The 15,049-nt window shown below is 36.9% G+C and overlaps 1 protein-coding gene and 1 pseudogene across 2 annotated transcripts; both read right to left on the bottom strand.

Annotated features, from left to right (window-relative positions):
- Positions 1–1,901: 1,901 nt before the first annotated feature.
- LOC139774818 (probable glutamate receptor) lies at positions 1,902–5,443 on the bottom strand (annotated as a pseudogene).
- Positions 5,444–8,305: 2,862 nt separating this feature from the next.
- On the bottom strand, positions 8,306–10,943 carry LOC139774812 (uncharacterized). 2 transcript variants are annotated; one of them, XM_071710292.1, is made up of 3 exons: positions 10,796–10,943; positions 9,608–10,431; positions 8,306–8,806 (listed from the first exon to the last, which is right to left on the bottom strand). In XM_071710292.1, exons 1-3 carry the CDS (start codon positions 10,812–10,814, stop codon positions 8,342–8,344), a joined length of 1,308 nt encoding a protein of 435 aa, XP_071566393.1. In that variant the 5' UTR covers positions 10,815–10,943; the 3' UTR covers positions 8,306–8,341. The 2 variants fall into 2 exon arrangements, with proteins under 2 accessions (XP_071566393.1, XP_071566392.1); XM_071710291.1 differs by having other exon boundaries at positions 8,306–10,431.
- Positions 10,944–15,049: the final 4,106 nt, after the last annotated feature.

Genomic DNA, 15,049 nt, shown 5'->3' on the forward strand with positions numbered 1-15,049 from the left:
ATTAATAATAGTATCAGTATTATTTTAATGATAATGATACTTTACGGTGGTGTAAATACGAATAGAACGATTATTCAATTATCAACTGAAGAAGTTCAGTTTACAATCGGTTTTCTTATTTCTACTGTAATGATTAATGTGGTTACAAATATATATAGGGGAGACCGGGGCAAACTCGACATTGGGGCAAACTTGACACTAGGCTTTTTGCCAATTTAAATCTATCGTAGAAACTTGCCTTTCTTACTGTAAATGCGTCTTTATGTGCCAGTATTATCAACGGAATTTGGTGACATTCTGAGTTATGGTGTAATTTTTAGCGCGACATAAGCGTTTTTGATGGTGAAAAGTAATTTTTCTGATCTCTCGAAAAGTTCTACTCTTTTATCAAGCTTTACTCTTGCGAATCTACCGGTAAGTGATTTTGATAGGAAATTCGATGCTTTATACGAATCCGATAATAGTTTTTGCATATTTTCAAAATTTTTATATTTTTGGAGTAACAAAAGTAAAAAACGACGTTCGGGGCAAAGTCGACACCACGCCGTTTTATCAGCTCTCAATAACAAACGATGCTTATATCATGCAGCTATATAGCCCATGACAAATGTGTGTGCACGTCTAATCGCGAATTTATTTGCATAAATTGTTTTTCAGACATGAGTTTAGATAAAAATAATTGAATGTTTAAGAATTTCTGTTCTTATTACTTATTTCCAACGATTGTAATACTTAATTCCGAATTTTTGTACTTTTTAAATACACGATAAACAATGTATGTTTAGTTTCAGACAATAAAAAATAAGTTCCAGATCAAATTGTGTCGATCAGGCAAAGTGTCGAGTTGACCCCGGCATTTTTCAATTTGAAGATTTGTCTTCGCGTCACTTTTCCTTTCCTGGGGGCAAAACTAAGCGACGTACAGCAAAATTTCCTTAAGCAATTTTGTACCTGAAGAAACGCTCTTTAAATGTGTACCATTAAATTTGCTTGAAAATTTTAATTAACTGTTGAAAATTGCCTTTGAAAAAATTGTGTCGAGTTAGCCCCGATCTCCCCTATTTCAGTTTTATTCTTTAATCTATAGTTTCTTTTAAGAAACTACTTGATTGTAGGTGCTGAGGATCCTGCCATTCCACATGTCCGAAAAATCCATTTCACAATATGGCAGCTGATCACGACGTTAAGTTCGTGTGACAACACAGTTGAAACTGTGGTAAGAATTCGGTTAAACTACGGCTGTGTTCCAAAATTCACTGCCAGCGCTGACGTGTACTGTAGATTTCCAGCACTGGCTGGTGAATTTTGGAACATTGCTTTCACCATTTTTGATGCCAATTACATTTCTATCACTAGTTTACCGACTTATCCCTTAACCCTTTCGGTACGAGGCGATCGGGACGCGAACGGCCCTCTAGTGGCCGGAGCGTCGATCCGCCGATATACGCGATTCGACCGAGAGAGCTATAGGCACTCGACGTTCAACGCCTTCAATTATTATATGTAATAAAACTCAATAACAAAAACAATTTAAAAAATTTATCAACAGAAGCATTTCAAGTTAACATTTCAAGTTGCTCGACCGCAGTGAACAGCATGTGGACAGTGACTATAGTCCCTGCTCGGCCGCAGTGAGCAGTATAATGGACTGCAGTGACTATAGTCATTCTCCATACCGAAAGGGTTAATGCGATATCTAAATGTAAGGAAACTATAAGGATCACAAACGTTGTCCTCACTTGGTCCGTATCAGATAATCCTTTTCAGGACATTACACGATTAAAATCCTCATGTCCTGAATATCATGCGCTGCGTTATTTTCGGATCAGGGCCATATTCAGATTACCTGACTCGGTCCTGACCAAAAAATCAGGCATTTTTATTTGGACCTGATTATTGCCTTACGGCTTGCCAGGATTTCTGCTCGGGTTGTTGTTCTAAGATCGAGTTTTAAACGAATAATACACTTTCTCTATTATCAAGATCAGAAGTGTCAGGACCATACTGCCCCCCACCATCGCCAGAGCTGGCGTTACATCGATTAATTCGACCCAAAAGTAAAGTTCCTCTTTCGGATTATCTCGTATAAGATATTTGTTCTTCAATTTGCTTATAACGCCATTAAGCTGAAATCTCCGCAAGCTGAAAAATGTGAAAAAATATTTAGAGTATTTATTCTTGAAGAGGGAAAAGCAGTAGTAAGAGTAGTTCTATCTGAATATAATACATTTCTTGTAATTTTGTGATTTCAACAACATTAAAATTTAACGATATTCTCGCATTCTTAGATAAATATTTATAAGACCAAATATATGAAATTTATACCTCAAAAGTTATAAAAAATTATATTTTTAAGAATTAATGATATTAATCAAATTCATCGATTTATCATATGCATCAACAAACACTCAACTTATAAACATCAGACAATTACGTATATAGTACAATAAAGGATGACAGTTTTCCAAACAAATAAATGTATATTAAATAATAAAATATATCTTTGTAAATAAATATATACATTAGGACTTACTGGTAATTCATGAGGCCAGTGTAAGGATTCCCTTTCGTTAGAGCTATCGCCAAATTGACGATTCTTCCGGTCTCAATATATACGACTCTACACGGTATAATGTTAAGCTCTTTAAATACGTCCGCCGCGTAAAGCGCTAACTTGTTTCTCTCGCAGAGCTGCGTAAGAATTGATATGAAAATGCACGTCTTAATGAAACTTAACGTCGTTGATTTCATTAATTAAGTAATATTGCTAACTTGCTTGAATCCCTCCGTCGTTGATAGCGGTAAATGCTTTTCTTCCAGCAGTTTGTACATTTGCAGGAAAATGGGATCCTTGACGTGCTACAAATTTTAAGAAAGCATAATTTGAAAAAAAATATTTTTTTCCCAGTTGTAGTCGAAATAGGGGGGGGGGGGATGTCTCTTCCTTAGAATTTTTGCCAGTAATACTTACATTATAAGAATACAAAAAAGATTTTAAGAACAATATATTCTCTACAAATTAAATTCTCTAACGCGTTTAAAATTACCTCTACAAGAAAATTACTAAATTATTCAGATTTATTGTGAATGTCATGTAATAACTAATACAATCACGAGACTGTGCTTTTATTTGCGAGCGTTTCAATCGAAATTACTGTGACTGACAAATTACTGTTGCACAAGAATAATTTCTGTGCTTTATAAATAACGGCGAGCTCACAATAAGATCGTCGTACTGGGCGCTATTTTGCATCACAATTAATTTGTAAGAGCCATCCTTAACGTAACCCTCCAGAGTGGAAAAAGGCAGTTTGGGCGTACAGAGCACTAGAATGCTGATATACGAGGCGGAATAGATGGCCAGAATTACTATCGACGAAGCAGAAATCGAGAGAAAAGCCAGTCTCATCGATGAATCGCTGGGAAATTCTTTGCATAAAATATACATGTGCATTATTATTATGGTGTCAAATATACATATATATGTAGAGGAAAGTCCCCTATTATGAGATACCACATCTATTTTGCGTGATTGCCGGAAGTTTATGTGCAGAATTGAAAAATGGAGAAGACGAGTGTACGCACGATCGAATAATGAATTTTCCACTAAACAGGTTTTACTCTAAGGGCAATAAGTTCATGATGAAACCAACAAATAGAACCTATTAGTTTAGCAGAAACCTCGCTATCGCTTATTAGGAGCCTATCTCATAATAGGGGACTTTCCTCTATATATATGGCATATATTGACATATATATTAGCATATATTGATACATATCGATGCATCACACACAATTGCTTAAAACGTGACTAATAACACGAAAATATTATGCTAGACAAATATTGAATGTCTCTAGTAAACGTTACCTGACAAACCTTGCTGACAATAAATCCCCCAAACATTAATACAGTTTTCGAACATTAAGTTCATCGAAAAGTATCCTTTTGTCTTCATGATAGTCAATAGAATAGAAGCTGTTATTATTATCATTAATAATGTTATCCAAGTTCCATAGCTGAATGCCTGGAACATTTATCAGTGAAAAAAAGCAGCAATTTATTCCACTTTGTTATCGTGAATCTTTAGCATAAATTATCTTAACACTATTTTTTGTTCAATGTTAACACTTTTCCCAGAGATGTAATTAAACAATCTTAAGTAATTGCATTTTTGTTGATTATAAAGTCTTTGTGCAGTTTTAAACTTCTATCACTGTACAATTAGAGGGGTAAAAATTACAGTGGTGTAAGTCAAATTTTTTAAAATATTTGACTTACAACACTGTAATTTTTATCCCTTTAATTGTAGCTAATATAATTAACATAGGCATATGTAATACATATATTAAATGATGCATGTCTACTATTAATACATCTAATACTAATTTATGTATAGGTACTGTTGATATAAAGATAATTATTACCCTGAAGTATAAAGACCATTCCACCAAGGCTGTGTTAGGCTCCTTAAAATAAAGGCGGTATCGCGAGCGTTTCACTGGTATTGTATAATCGATGACGTTTTGTCTGTCAGTCGTCATCACCAATGCGGAGATGCCGATATCAGCTTCATTGGCCACCAACTGGCCGATCGCACCTGTCCACACCTTTTTCTCTTTGCTCCAGCTGCCGTATCCCTCCACCGGATCCAGAATCTCCACCGTGAAGTTCATCGCTTTGCTAAGCTCTATCAGCAACATCCCGAAAAGCCCGCCGACCGTACCGTTCTCCTGCGGGGTCAGCGGCGAGTTCTTCGTGCATATATCAACAGAATTGTCAAGTCAATTTACGCGAGTCTACGGATTTTTAAATCATCGTTAAGGGTTAATAAATAATCGTTCAGATCGTTCTAATATCGATTTCGTGGCAAATTGCGAGATAATTTTCTTTCAAGGCAACTATTTTCTAGAAGGTCGTCGCTCACGACCATTTTCCGATTCGCAAAAGAAGCAACGCACAACGGAGCTCGAGGAAAAGCGAAAAACTTACGATCACGGACGCAACGCGTACAACGTCGCCGAACATGTTGCTCCTCCTAGCGTAGAGGGACTTTTGCGTTTTTAAAAGTAAACCTCTATCGGGGGACCACAAGGCCAGGTCAAACGTTCTGGTGCGATTATCGCGAATGGCGTACCACTCGACTAGAATCGGGCGAGTGTAGCAGAGAACCAACATCTGGGTCCTGAAGTCCACGTTGAATACGTTATCGGTAGGATGTCTGCAGCGCTCCTCGAGAGGATTCCCAGGACGCTGAAGAAACATAACGAGCCAAATGGGAAAAGAGATGGGCTTTATGCTCCTCGTGGTCTCGGCGAACTCGCCCATGGTCTCCTTGGTGTCGAGGAGAACGACAAACAACGGCCGCGTGACATTCTTCCAGTACTCGTTGTACTCACTCAGATCCGAGAAAGTTATGGTCACGGTCATGACTTGGTGTCGTGAGAATTCGCGCGACCACGTGTGCACCAATGTCGTCGTGTTCAAATCTGTAATATTCGCATCGAAGATGGTATTATATTTTACTTGTTGTCAGAATTAAATGCTCTCTAAATCATAACTGCATTTAATTTCTTCAAGAATAAAAGTTAGACAAAGGTGACTTAATTTTTTTTTTATGTAATTACATTTTATTCAATTTAAATCCTGAATCCGTAACAATTAATTAAAAAAGAAAATGATTTTTTGAAAAATTGAAAATATCTTTAACGTTAAATAATGTATAGAAATGAAATAATTTGCACGTGAAATGATTTAATATTTGTTCGAAAGTTCGCGGAAGTGCAGTGTGAGAAATAATAACCGAAAACTGTTCCCGGTATCTACTCACCGTAATTGTCAGGCCGCACGAAAATAACACACGACGTACGATAATATCTGTGGACGTCGTTGATCAGTTGGAAATAATTGTTAATGCCCATACTCTCTGTCAGCGTTTTGGTGCCCAACACGAGGAAAAGTATTACGATTGATCGCTCTGTTGCGTATGTCATTTTGCAAAATGCAGATTAACGGCTACTGTGTAAAAAATAAATGTCGATTTCGTCCAGTTGGACACTGTTGCAATAAATAATTAACTTTTAATTCGGAAAAATTATCTCTCTTGTGAACTAAAACGAACAGGTGAGACTGTAGAGAGGCACAAAGAAATCAGAATCCCAAATCCTACTAAACACAACAATGAATCGAAGAGTCCTTTATCGAAAAAGCTCACAGCGCGGCTATCGCCGCCGGAAGTATTAAAAAGAGGAATGAGGATACTGCGATTCTCTCAAGGGTGCGAACGCGTGACTGAAGGGCGATCATCGCATACAAGAATTTATTGGATCCTAGGATCTATATAATTAATTGCGGCAGCATTATTATACAAATTATGTAGATGGCGGTATGCGACGGTACAATTTTTATCGGCGAATCATCGGCCAAACCGATAAATTATTCGCTGTCGTTAAGCTCACCATAGCTGGCATTACTTATCCACCTACTTCTTATACACCCGTTACTATTTCAAGTTATATCGATGTATCTTAGCTTTCAACTCGATGCATAAAGATCAATAAATTTAAACGTACATGTCTCGCAGAAGGGATGTGGCGCTCAGCAAGAAAATAATTTAATATATTGTTTAATTTGATTTCTTATATTGGATACTTTGAATGATTGTCAACGAAAATTGAATGACTTTAAAAAAAAAATGCTAAAACTGAAGTTCTGAAGTAAATTCTTATTTTATCTTAGTGTTAACACGCTGCAAACATAATAATTTGCAATATAATACTTAAATCTTCATCTATGTACTATAATCACTAGGCTTAGAAAAAATTCAAAATTGTTAATAATATTAATGTTTAAGTAACATTTCGAAAATTATTCAAGATCGCCCACGCACGACTCGTAAGCCAGCCATCCTTCCCATTTCATCTTTGGCAGAGCTGGTCACATTTGAAAATATCGACGACATGTTTAATATGTTTAATTCTTAATACTTATTTCCCCTCGTTTGAAACTGTCGCGGAAACGTCTTGTGACTCACAAACCATTTATCACTCCATGTGCATGGAGAAAAAAATTATGTACGTTGTATATCAACAGCATTAGTCTAATTAAAAATGATCTTGTTAATTCATGCTTTTGTTTTAATAAAATAAATACTTCTTCTTTTAATAAAATAAGTATTGTTTCACTAATACTGTTTATTGTCTATTGAATTAGCAAGATTATTTCCAATTAGCCTGATACTGTTGATACAACATCATTTTTTTTCTCTATGTGCGTCAGCGTGAACGAAATCACACGGTAGATATTGTATTAAACGTGATTATAATTCCATATTACCGAATACAACATGGTCTCTGACATAACTTTGATCGCTCAAAGGGTGTAGAGCAGAAGTGAAAGTCGAGCTCCTCGATCGCCGAGTAAACTTTTACGGGGACTAATTGTAAGTCGTAGTCGGCACTGCCACGTAGAACGATTAACTTATAGGTACCATCGTCGACGAATTCTTCTATCATCTGAAAAGGCAGAATGCGAGTGCACGCCGTTATAGGAAGCAGACTAACGCCGTCGAATAGTGAACCGCTATCAATACCGCTGTCAAAAATAGCATCAAGTACGCGATGTGCAACGACATTCTTTTCGGAAGGAAAAAATTTACTTAAAGCTCCAGTCAACTTTTGAAAAAGGAAAAAATAGAGACCAAGATTAATCCATAATTAAAATAAACGGCACAGTATTATTATTACTAGGACATGTATAACAGATATATGTTCTAGCAATAATAATACTGTGCCGTTTCACAGTGGTCCCAAATCCCAAAAAGCCGGCCAAAAGTCAAAAACGTATTTAATTCGGGTGAAAGTTTGTACTCGGGGATTTTTGGGGTCGCTGACCACGAATTCGAAGTCAAATTTCGAAAAAAAAAAATCGCGGCTCCAGTATAGCTCAAAAATGGCGCCATGGCGAATAATCATTAAATTTCTTTCAAATTTCCTGCATAGAGATTTTCGAGGTCGCTGATTACGAATAAGTAAAAATATTCCCAAAAAACAAAATGGTGGACTCGATGTGGACGGCTACTTTGTGGAAAGTCAATTCGATTTGCACGGAATTCATTTTTTAGGAGTCTTCAACGTTGCTGATAGTGAATATGAAGTCAAATTTTGGAAATTATGATTGTAAATAAATTAAATGGAAAATGTAATGACAGTTGACATTTGAAGATTTGGGAAGAAGAGGATTGGAATAAAGTAATTAATCATTATTACAATGACAATGAACATTTATAATATATTTCTTTCATTCTTTCATTTCTAATCGATATAATTTTAGCATCTCTTACAATTAATCGCTGTCCTGTGAATTGTCATCATCGTCAGATGCATCGCTCGTATTATTTGAAGAAGTCTGACTTGATTCTGTAACTGAAGGTGGAATCAATAGTTCAACCGCGTATGAGGATAACGATCTTTGTTTCTTTGGAGAAAGTTTTTGCAAACTGGATATTATTGGATCTGACGTTACTAAAAGTCTGCAAAAAATGTCTTCCATGTTTTTGATGCGGTCACATTTTCGTGAAAAATCTTCTCGGAATCTTTTAATATACTTGTTACATGATTCCTGAGCTTCTTCAGACATTTGTCCGATAGGAAGTAACGAAGATTCCACAATTCCGTGACCGTGAATAAGAATTTTATGTACTGTTGTTGGCATGAAGTACCACGAATAGAGTTCGACAAATTTTCGTGCAGTATCTTCAGTGTATTTGCGAAATTTGGGTTTATTGATTTCGAAACCACAAGAAATTACCTGCAATACAACATGAAATCGCTTTATCAATTCTTCATCAATTCCCGTTATTGAAGCGGAAATTTCAGAATTTTCGAAAAAACTCCGAGCTGTATTTCCGTCATTTGAAGTTCCATAGCCTGGTTTCGGTTGATCAACAAGAAGCCCTAATCTGTCACGAAAACCTTGTTGTATATTTTTTTTTCTTCTATCAACATTTTCTTTATCCTCTTTGCGTCCTTGCCACTTTTGTATTTCTAATTTGTAAGCTACATGCAAGCAACATTCAAAAAACCGTATCCAAGCATGCAGCGACGATATTCCGAATTCGAAGCGAAGTTTATTAATCGGTCTTTGCAACATCTTGTCGATATCATTAAATTCTTTGGACGTAGCACCACAAAAGTAGCAACGCATACTTGACGATGTATTCGTAATAGAATTACAAACTTTACCATCTATCATTGTTAACACAAGTTTGAAATTGATGTTAATTTTTTTGCCGCCCATTACAGTTTGAAAGGGCACAAGGTTTCTCTCTTGCGCTTCGATACAATCAACTTCTGCCCTAGTTGCTTCGGCAGTTTCGTGCAAGAATTCAATTTTAATTGGGCGACAAAATCTTGGCGACAAAGGACGTGGATTTTTCCAAATAATCACATGTGGATTGACTCTATCAAAGATTTGCAAGGGAACAAGTGAAATAAAGAAAATGTTGGCATCCGATTTATTGCCGTCTCCATCGCTAAATTTTTGTTTGTAAGTACTTTGACCAGAAGTGCCATTGCATCCCCACTTGCATATCAATTCTAAATTACCAACTTTGTTTTCAGGAAGACTTCCAATAACGTCCGATTGTACCATTAATATTCTTTCAGCTGTATGATTTAGCAATGCTTGGAGTCCAACTGTGGCTCCACTTTCAGTTACAGAAATTTCTGACTTTGCAGGGTAACACTTCTTTTTAGAATCCAATACACATTTATAAGGCGGGTATAATTTACAATTTTTTTTCACGCTTACAGAACGTATTAATTGGTATTGACTTTTGGTCATTTTACCTTCTACTACAAGTGATAATGCTTCGTTGCCTGACAGCACATCTTCTGAAACGCGTTCCATAGATTTCCGGTACTGTGATGCTTTTGATGGACTGCCTTCTGTGACATCCCTAATTACCTTTGAAGCATGTAAATTTCCAGAAGCCCGGAGACCCATTTGTGAAGCGTAGGCCAATTCGTGAACAGTATGTTCTTTTCGAACCTTTTCTGTCCTCCTCCGTTTTGACCGATCACTCAAATCGTCCCAGCTTGTGGAAGGACGCCCCATTGTGTTTTCCGTTGAAGTCTTCAAACCTTCATTTTCAATTGTGAAAGACACAGGAACGTTGAGCCACTCGTCGAATTTTTGGAAGAACTTGGTTTTGTTCCTGCTCACTTGTTGCCACCTCTTTTTGAATTCCGATACCAATCTACCCATGGCATCTTTCAGACTTTTCGGCAAAATGTATGGATGCTTCAATTTTTTTGACACCTCCATTTCAACAATGTCAGTGACCACGTTGATATTTCCGTTCAATACCGATTTCACAAATATGAAAATTTCCTTTCTCGTGAAAGAAATTTCTTCGGTATTATCCAGAGGTTCTGTAGAAAATGGAAAATTAGCATTAATAGAAGAATTATATTTACCAATTTCCTATAAACAATATTTCAGACGCGAAAATTACGAAAAACTGCAGAAAGTGCACACATCATCGCATAAAAATTATAACCGAAACCGAAGTCGCAGCTAATTGCAGCTAATTTTTGGATATGTTTTGAAGAAATGTCTAAGCAACAATTTCCATTTGGATTAAGAGCCGGGGTCGACAAGGGTTTTGACTTATTGCTTTTTCTAACACGACTTTTCAGAACGTGACCAAGAAAAATACCACTACTTTTATTAATGACTTACTATTTCATACATTGTTAATAATAATTTCGAGCAACACATTCAAATTGTACTTACTTTCTGGAGAAGAATCCATTTTGCAGAATCCAAATCCGTTAACTTTTCGCGATTCTACACGCGTCTGAACTCTGTGTTATTTTCGACGCGCGACGAGTAAACAATGCGGCAGGCCCGACGCTCACGAACGGAATGCGTTCCTAAGCCAGGTAGGGACGCTTCCCCTTTCTTAACGGTCATAATACATACTAGGTGTACCACTACTACTATTCCAACCATTAAAAGTCCCTAGAAAAAATACTTTTTTTTCGACTTTTGGCCGGCTTTTTGGGATTTGGGACCACTGTGCGTTTGGAAGATATTTCGAACTGACCCCCGTAATCTCCGTACTTGTCTCCAGGATGGGTGAATTAACGAGCGCCGCGGTTTAACGTCTTCGGACGTTCAGTGTCACGTCGACGAAGACGTCGACGTTGAAGTGAATCCTTGCCGAAGTGCCGAAAAGAACGACAAAGCGACATCGGACACGCCGAACAGAGCGATAATCTCTTTTTCACAACACGGAAAGTTCGACTTTCCATGCCTGTAGAGAGGGGCGAAAGCGGCTAATTTCACGCCAGAGCGGCATAGCGGGCGGAAAGTAACCACTTTCCTCCCTAGGGAGGAAAGTTAGCCTGTTTAGCAGGCGGAAAGTGATTACTTAGGGAGGAAAGTAAGCACTGGCTTGAAATTGACCACTCTCGCCTCTCTCTAGGCATGGAAGTCGAACTTTCCGTAAAGGTATTGTGAAAAATATCGTGTGCACCTCGGGGCGAAAGCTTTTTCAGACGAGTGTGAAGTTTGCCGCCCGAGCCGAAGGCGAGAAGGGGCGAAAACGCTACTTTCGCCCCTTGGTGCACAATATACTATTTTTTCACCATTGGAGGATCGGTCGAGGGAAGTTTTCAACGCGATGGACCGGGGAGATCAACTAAACGGGGAAAACTTCCGCTTAGCAGGACAAATGTCTCCCAGTCGCAGTAATACGCGGCGTAAATGCAGGAACGTAGATACATATCGAGCGCTTCAGATAACATAATCGCGGTGATTCTGCGACGTGGAAATTGCGACCGATCAAACGGGGTAATTTGCTTTAATCGCTTTCCTTCCTTGCGCTGTCGCTAAATTAAGAATCAACGATATCTTCTTAATATTCATGTTGAATAATTAACATATAAAATGCGAGATCTGAAAATATACGCAGTTAATTAAACGCGAGGTCTTCCCCGACTGTTAACGTTACAGTAAATAAAAATATCTTTTTATTAAATATTCTTAAAGTAATTAAACATTCTATTCATGTCAAATAACAAACATGTTTGGAGATATTGATTAATTGCTAAGCACGATTAATTCTTAGATTAGATTTGCACCGATGTGAATTATTCATATGGCGATACGAAAGTGAATGGTATAAATGCGATGCGAGATTTGTATTATGCAAAAAATCATTGACTTTACGCCCATAAATTTGAAAATATTGTTCGTATCCGACTCTGGACACATCCATATGACTTTGCGATTTTCAGTAGACGTAAAGGAAATATGTGTATATATTATATATTATTATATTACATATATGTATGTATAAATAATGTATGACCGACGATACATAAATCATGAAATGCATAGAACGATTGTCGCAACTTCAAAATCTAAAAAAATAAATAAATAAACGAATTAGATAATTGAATGAAATACAACAGCAGCCTCATTGTTGCGGATTGCGAGCAATAAGTATAGTTATCTTCAAGCTATAATCGATTATAAAAACGTTCGAGAAAAATACAGAGAGCGACCTCAAGCTGGTAATGTATTTTCTATATATACATATGTCACATCTGTTTGTGCAATTGCTTTCTGGACAGCTCTTATTAGTTTCGAAGTTAATGCATAATGATATGATTCATCGATCGCCTCGCGGTCGAAAAGTGCGGCTGGCGATCATCAAATTCGCCTAGTAATTATGGCACCAAAAATGATTCAGCGACTACCGTGCGAACAACCGGCCGCGTTGCTTTCACAACAATTGCTAATTTATGAGCGATGTTCATACAAGAAAATAGTGACTGTTAATATCGTCATTCAATCAGAGAGAATTTATATCGTTACTTTTATTGACATCGGCATTTTTAATATTTCCTGCTTCTCCGATAATTCTAATTTGTAAATTATAATTAGTATAATAGCTATATAATAGCCACAAACGTATTTATATTATCTCGATCTATACTAATTAAAATTGTTTAATCTCAATTGCATTTTTTTTTAGATTTTTCTGTCAATAACTACATTTTATTGTCGTTTTACGCGCCAATTATGTGTGATATACTAAAAAAATGCAATTATTTCCAAGTTCTCGTCGACGACGCAACGTCCATGCGTTGCGGCACGGACGAGGTTTTCAGTCGTGACACACATTTATATTTTATAATTATGCGAAATAACGCGGTTATCCTCGGCTTATCGCCACCTATAGTCCTGGCATCTCTGCCTACACCTTGCCGCGCCATTCTTGCGGCGACGCTCGAGCGAAGAGGTAGCAGTGTGAGTCACACGCATTCATGTGTGCTGCCGTAATTAATTATAGTACATCTGATAAAATACTCAATTGATATATGTTTTATGATATTATAAATACTTCGTACCAGCAACGAACGTGCTCATTTTCGGGATGCAAAGCTGTCGTATGATTCCTCGCCGGCGATAAATTCCCAAAAGCGGGGATGCAGTGAGGTGCTCCAGCAGTTTGAAGACCAAAAGTAAAAATCGCGAGACGTGGAAAGAGCAACTGTATGTTAACACGGCAATGCCACGAATCATTCAAAGACTCATACGTGACTCTAAATCGCCGACAATTGTCTATAAGCGGTTCGTCGCGTCGCACTTTCGGGAGCGCAAAGTATCGTGTAGGGGAGAAAGGGGCACTGTAGGACACTTTTTTTAAAGTTCATATCTTTCTCAATTTTTAAGAAATTGGTTCTTTGACTCAATTATAAGTTAATTTGGTTGTTAATACTCAATATAAACGTATAATAAAACAAACACATTTGAGAGTAGTGCGTTGTTTCTATCCTTTTAAAATAATGTTCTTTCCGCCCTAATCTGCCTCCCTGGAGGGGAAGTTTAGGACGCTGCTGGGGCAGTTTAGGACTGATAATAAAAATCCAAAATAATTTTCGTCTTCGTATTTTATTTAAAAGTAACAAATCTCTTGCTAGGCAACATCTTACAAACCTCTTTTAATATATTTAGAAAATATATTAAAAATTAATAATATATTTTTGTCTTTATCAATACAGTAGGTAATTTGTAGTAGGCAATCAAATAAACATAAGTGTCCACCTATTGGAACCTTAATTAAGGCAAGAATTAGTCTCACAAATTTCTCTTTCAAATTTCTCTCTCTTTCTCTCAAATTTCTTTTTGTCCAATACTGCCCCAACCCTAACTTGAAAAAAGAAAACGTAATATTTTATACCAACTCTTTTATTATGTTGTTGTATTTCGTTTATTGCAACGCAAAACATATAATCATAACCAGAATATACAACTGAATTTCCTTTTGAGCAATAGTTTAATATAAAAATACTTACATTTGCGAGCTAAAATAATTACAACAGCCAGCAAAAATCACTAACAGCTAGTAGATTAGTTTGACAACTAACAGCGTGGAAGCTCTCATGTGAAGTTTATCTATCGACCGGTTGCCAACCAAAAAATGCGTTTAACATAAAAAAAAGTGACAAATTTGTTCTTTATTCGAGATCGGCTAAACTGCCTCTGTCCTAAAGTGCCTCCTTCTCCCCTAATAATAATATAATTATGACATAATTATTACCGTTTTCCTAATTTAAATTCGGAAATGCCGTACAAGTGTCGCAACCAATTATGCCTTTCCGTCGCGATGTATTTATGGGCAATAATTGTCTTGTAACAGCGACGCCTTACTTACGTGCGTCCGGTACTCATTTTTTGTGTACCGAAAAATACATGGCTTTTTCCCGTGATAATTCTCTTCCATTGGGTACGACCTTGCAGATGGTGGAGGAGCTCAGTACCCCGAGGGATTCAGGATACGTATTACGGAACTTCTCAAAATGGATTTCGATCAGAATTTAATTATTTCCTAGATTTCTATTGTATTATTTAGGGAAAACTGTCATTTTGACAGTGAATCAACGACGAATGCCATTTGTGTTCCATGAGCGAACCACGAAGTAAATTAAATATATATTTTAAAAGGAGATTTTCTTCTTTCTTTCTTTTTTTTAT

The sequence above is a fragment of the Temnothorax nylanderi genome, unplaced genomic scaffold (assembly GCF_030848795.1).
Source record: "Temnothorax nylanderi isolate EJ_2023f unplaced genomic scaffold, tnyl_v1.0 TNYL_tig0088_pilon, whole genome shotgun sequence".
In the NCBI taxonomy this organism is placed as follows: Eukaryota; Metazoa; Arthropoda; class Insecta; order Hymenoptera; family Formicidae; genus Temnothorax; species Temnothorax nylanderi.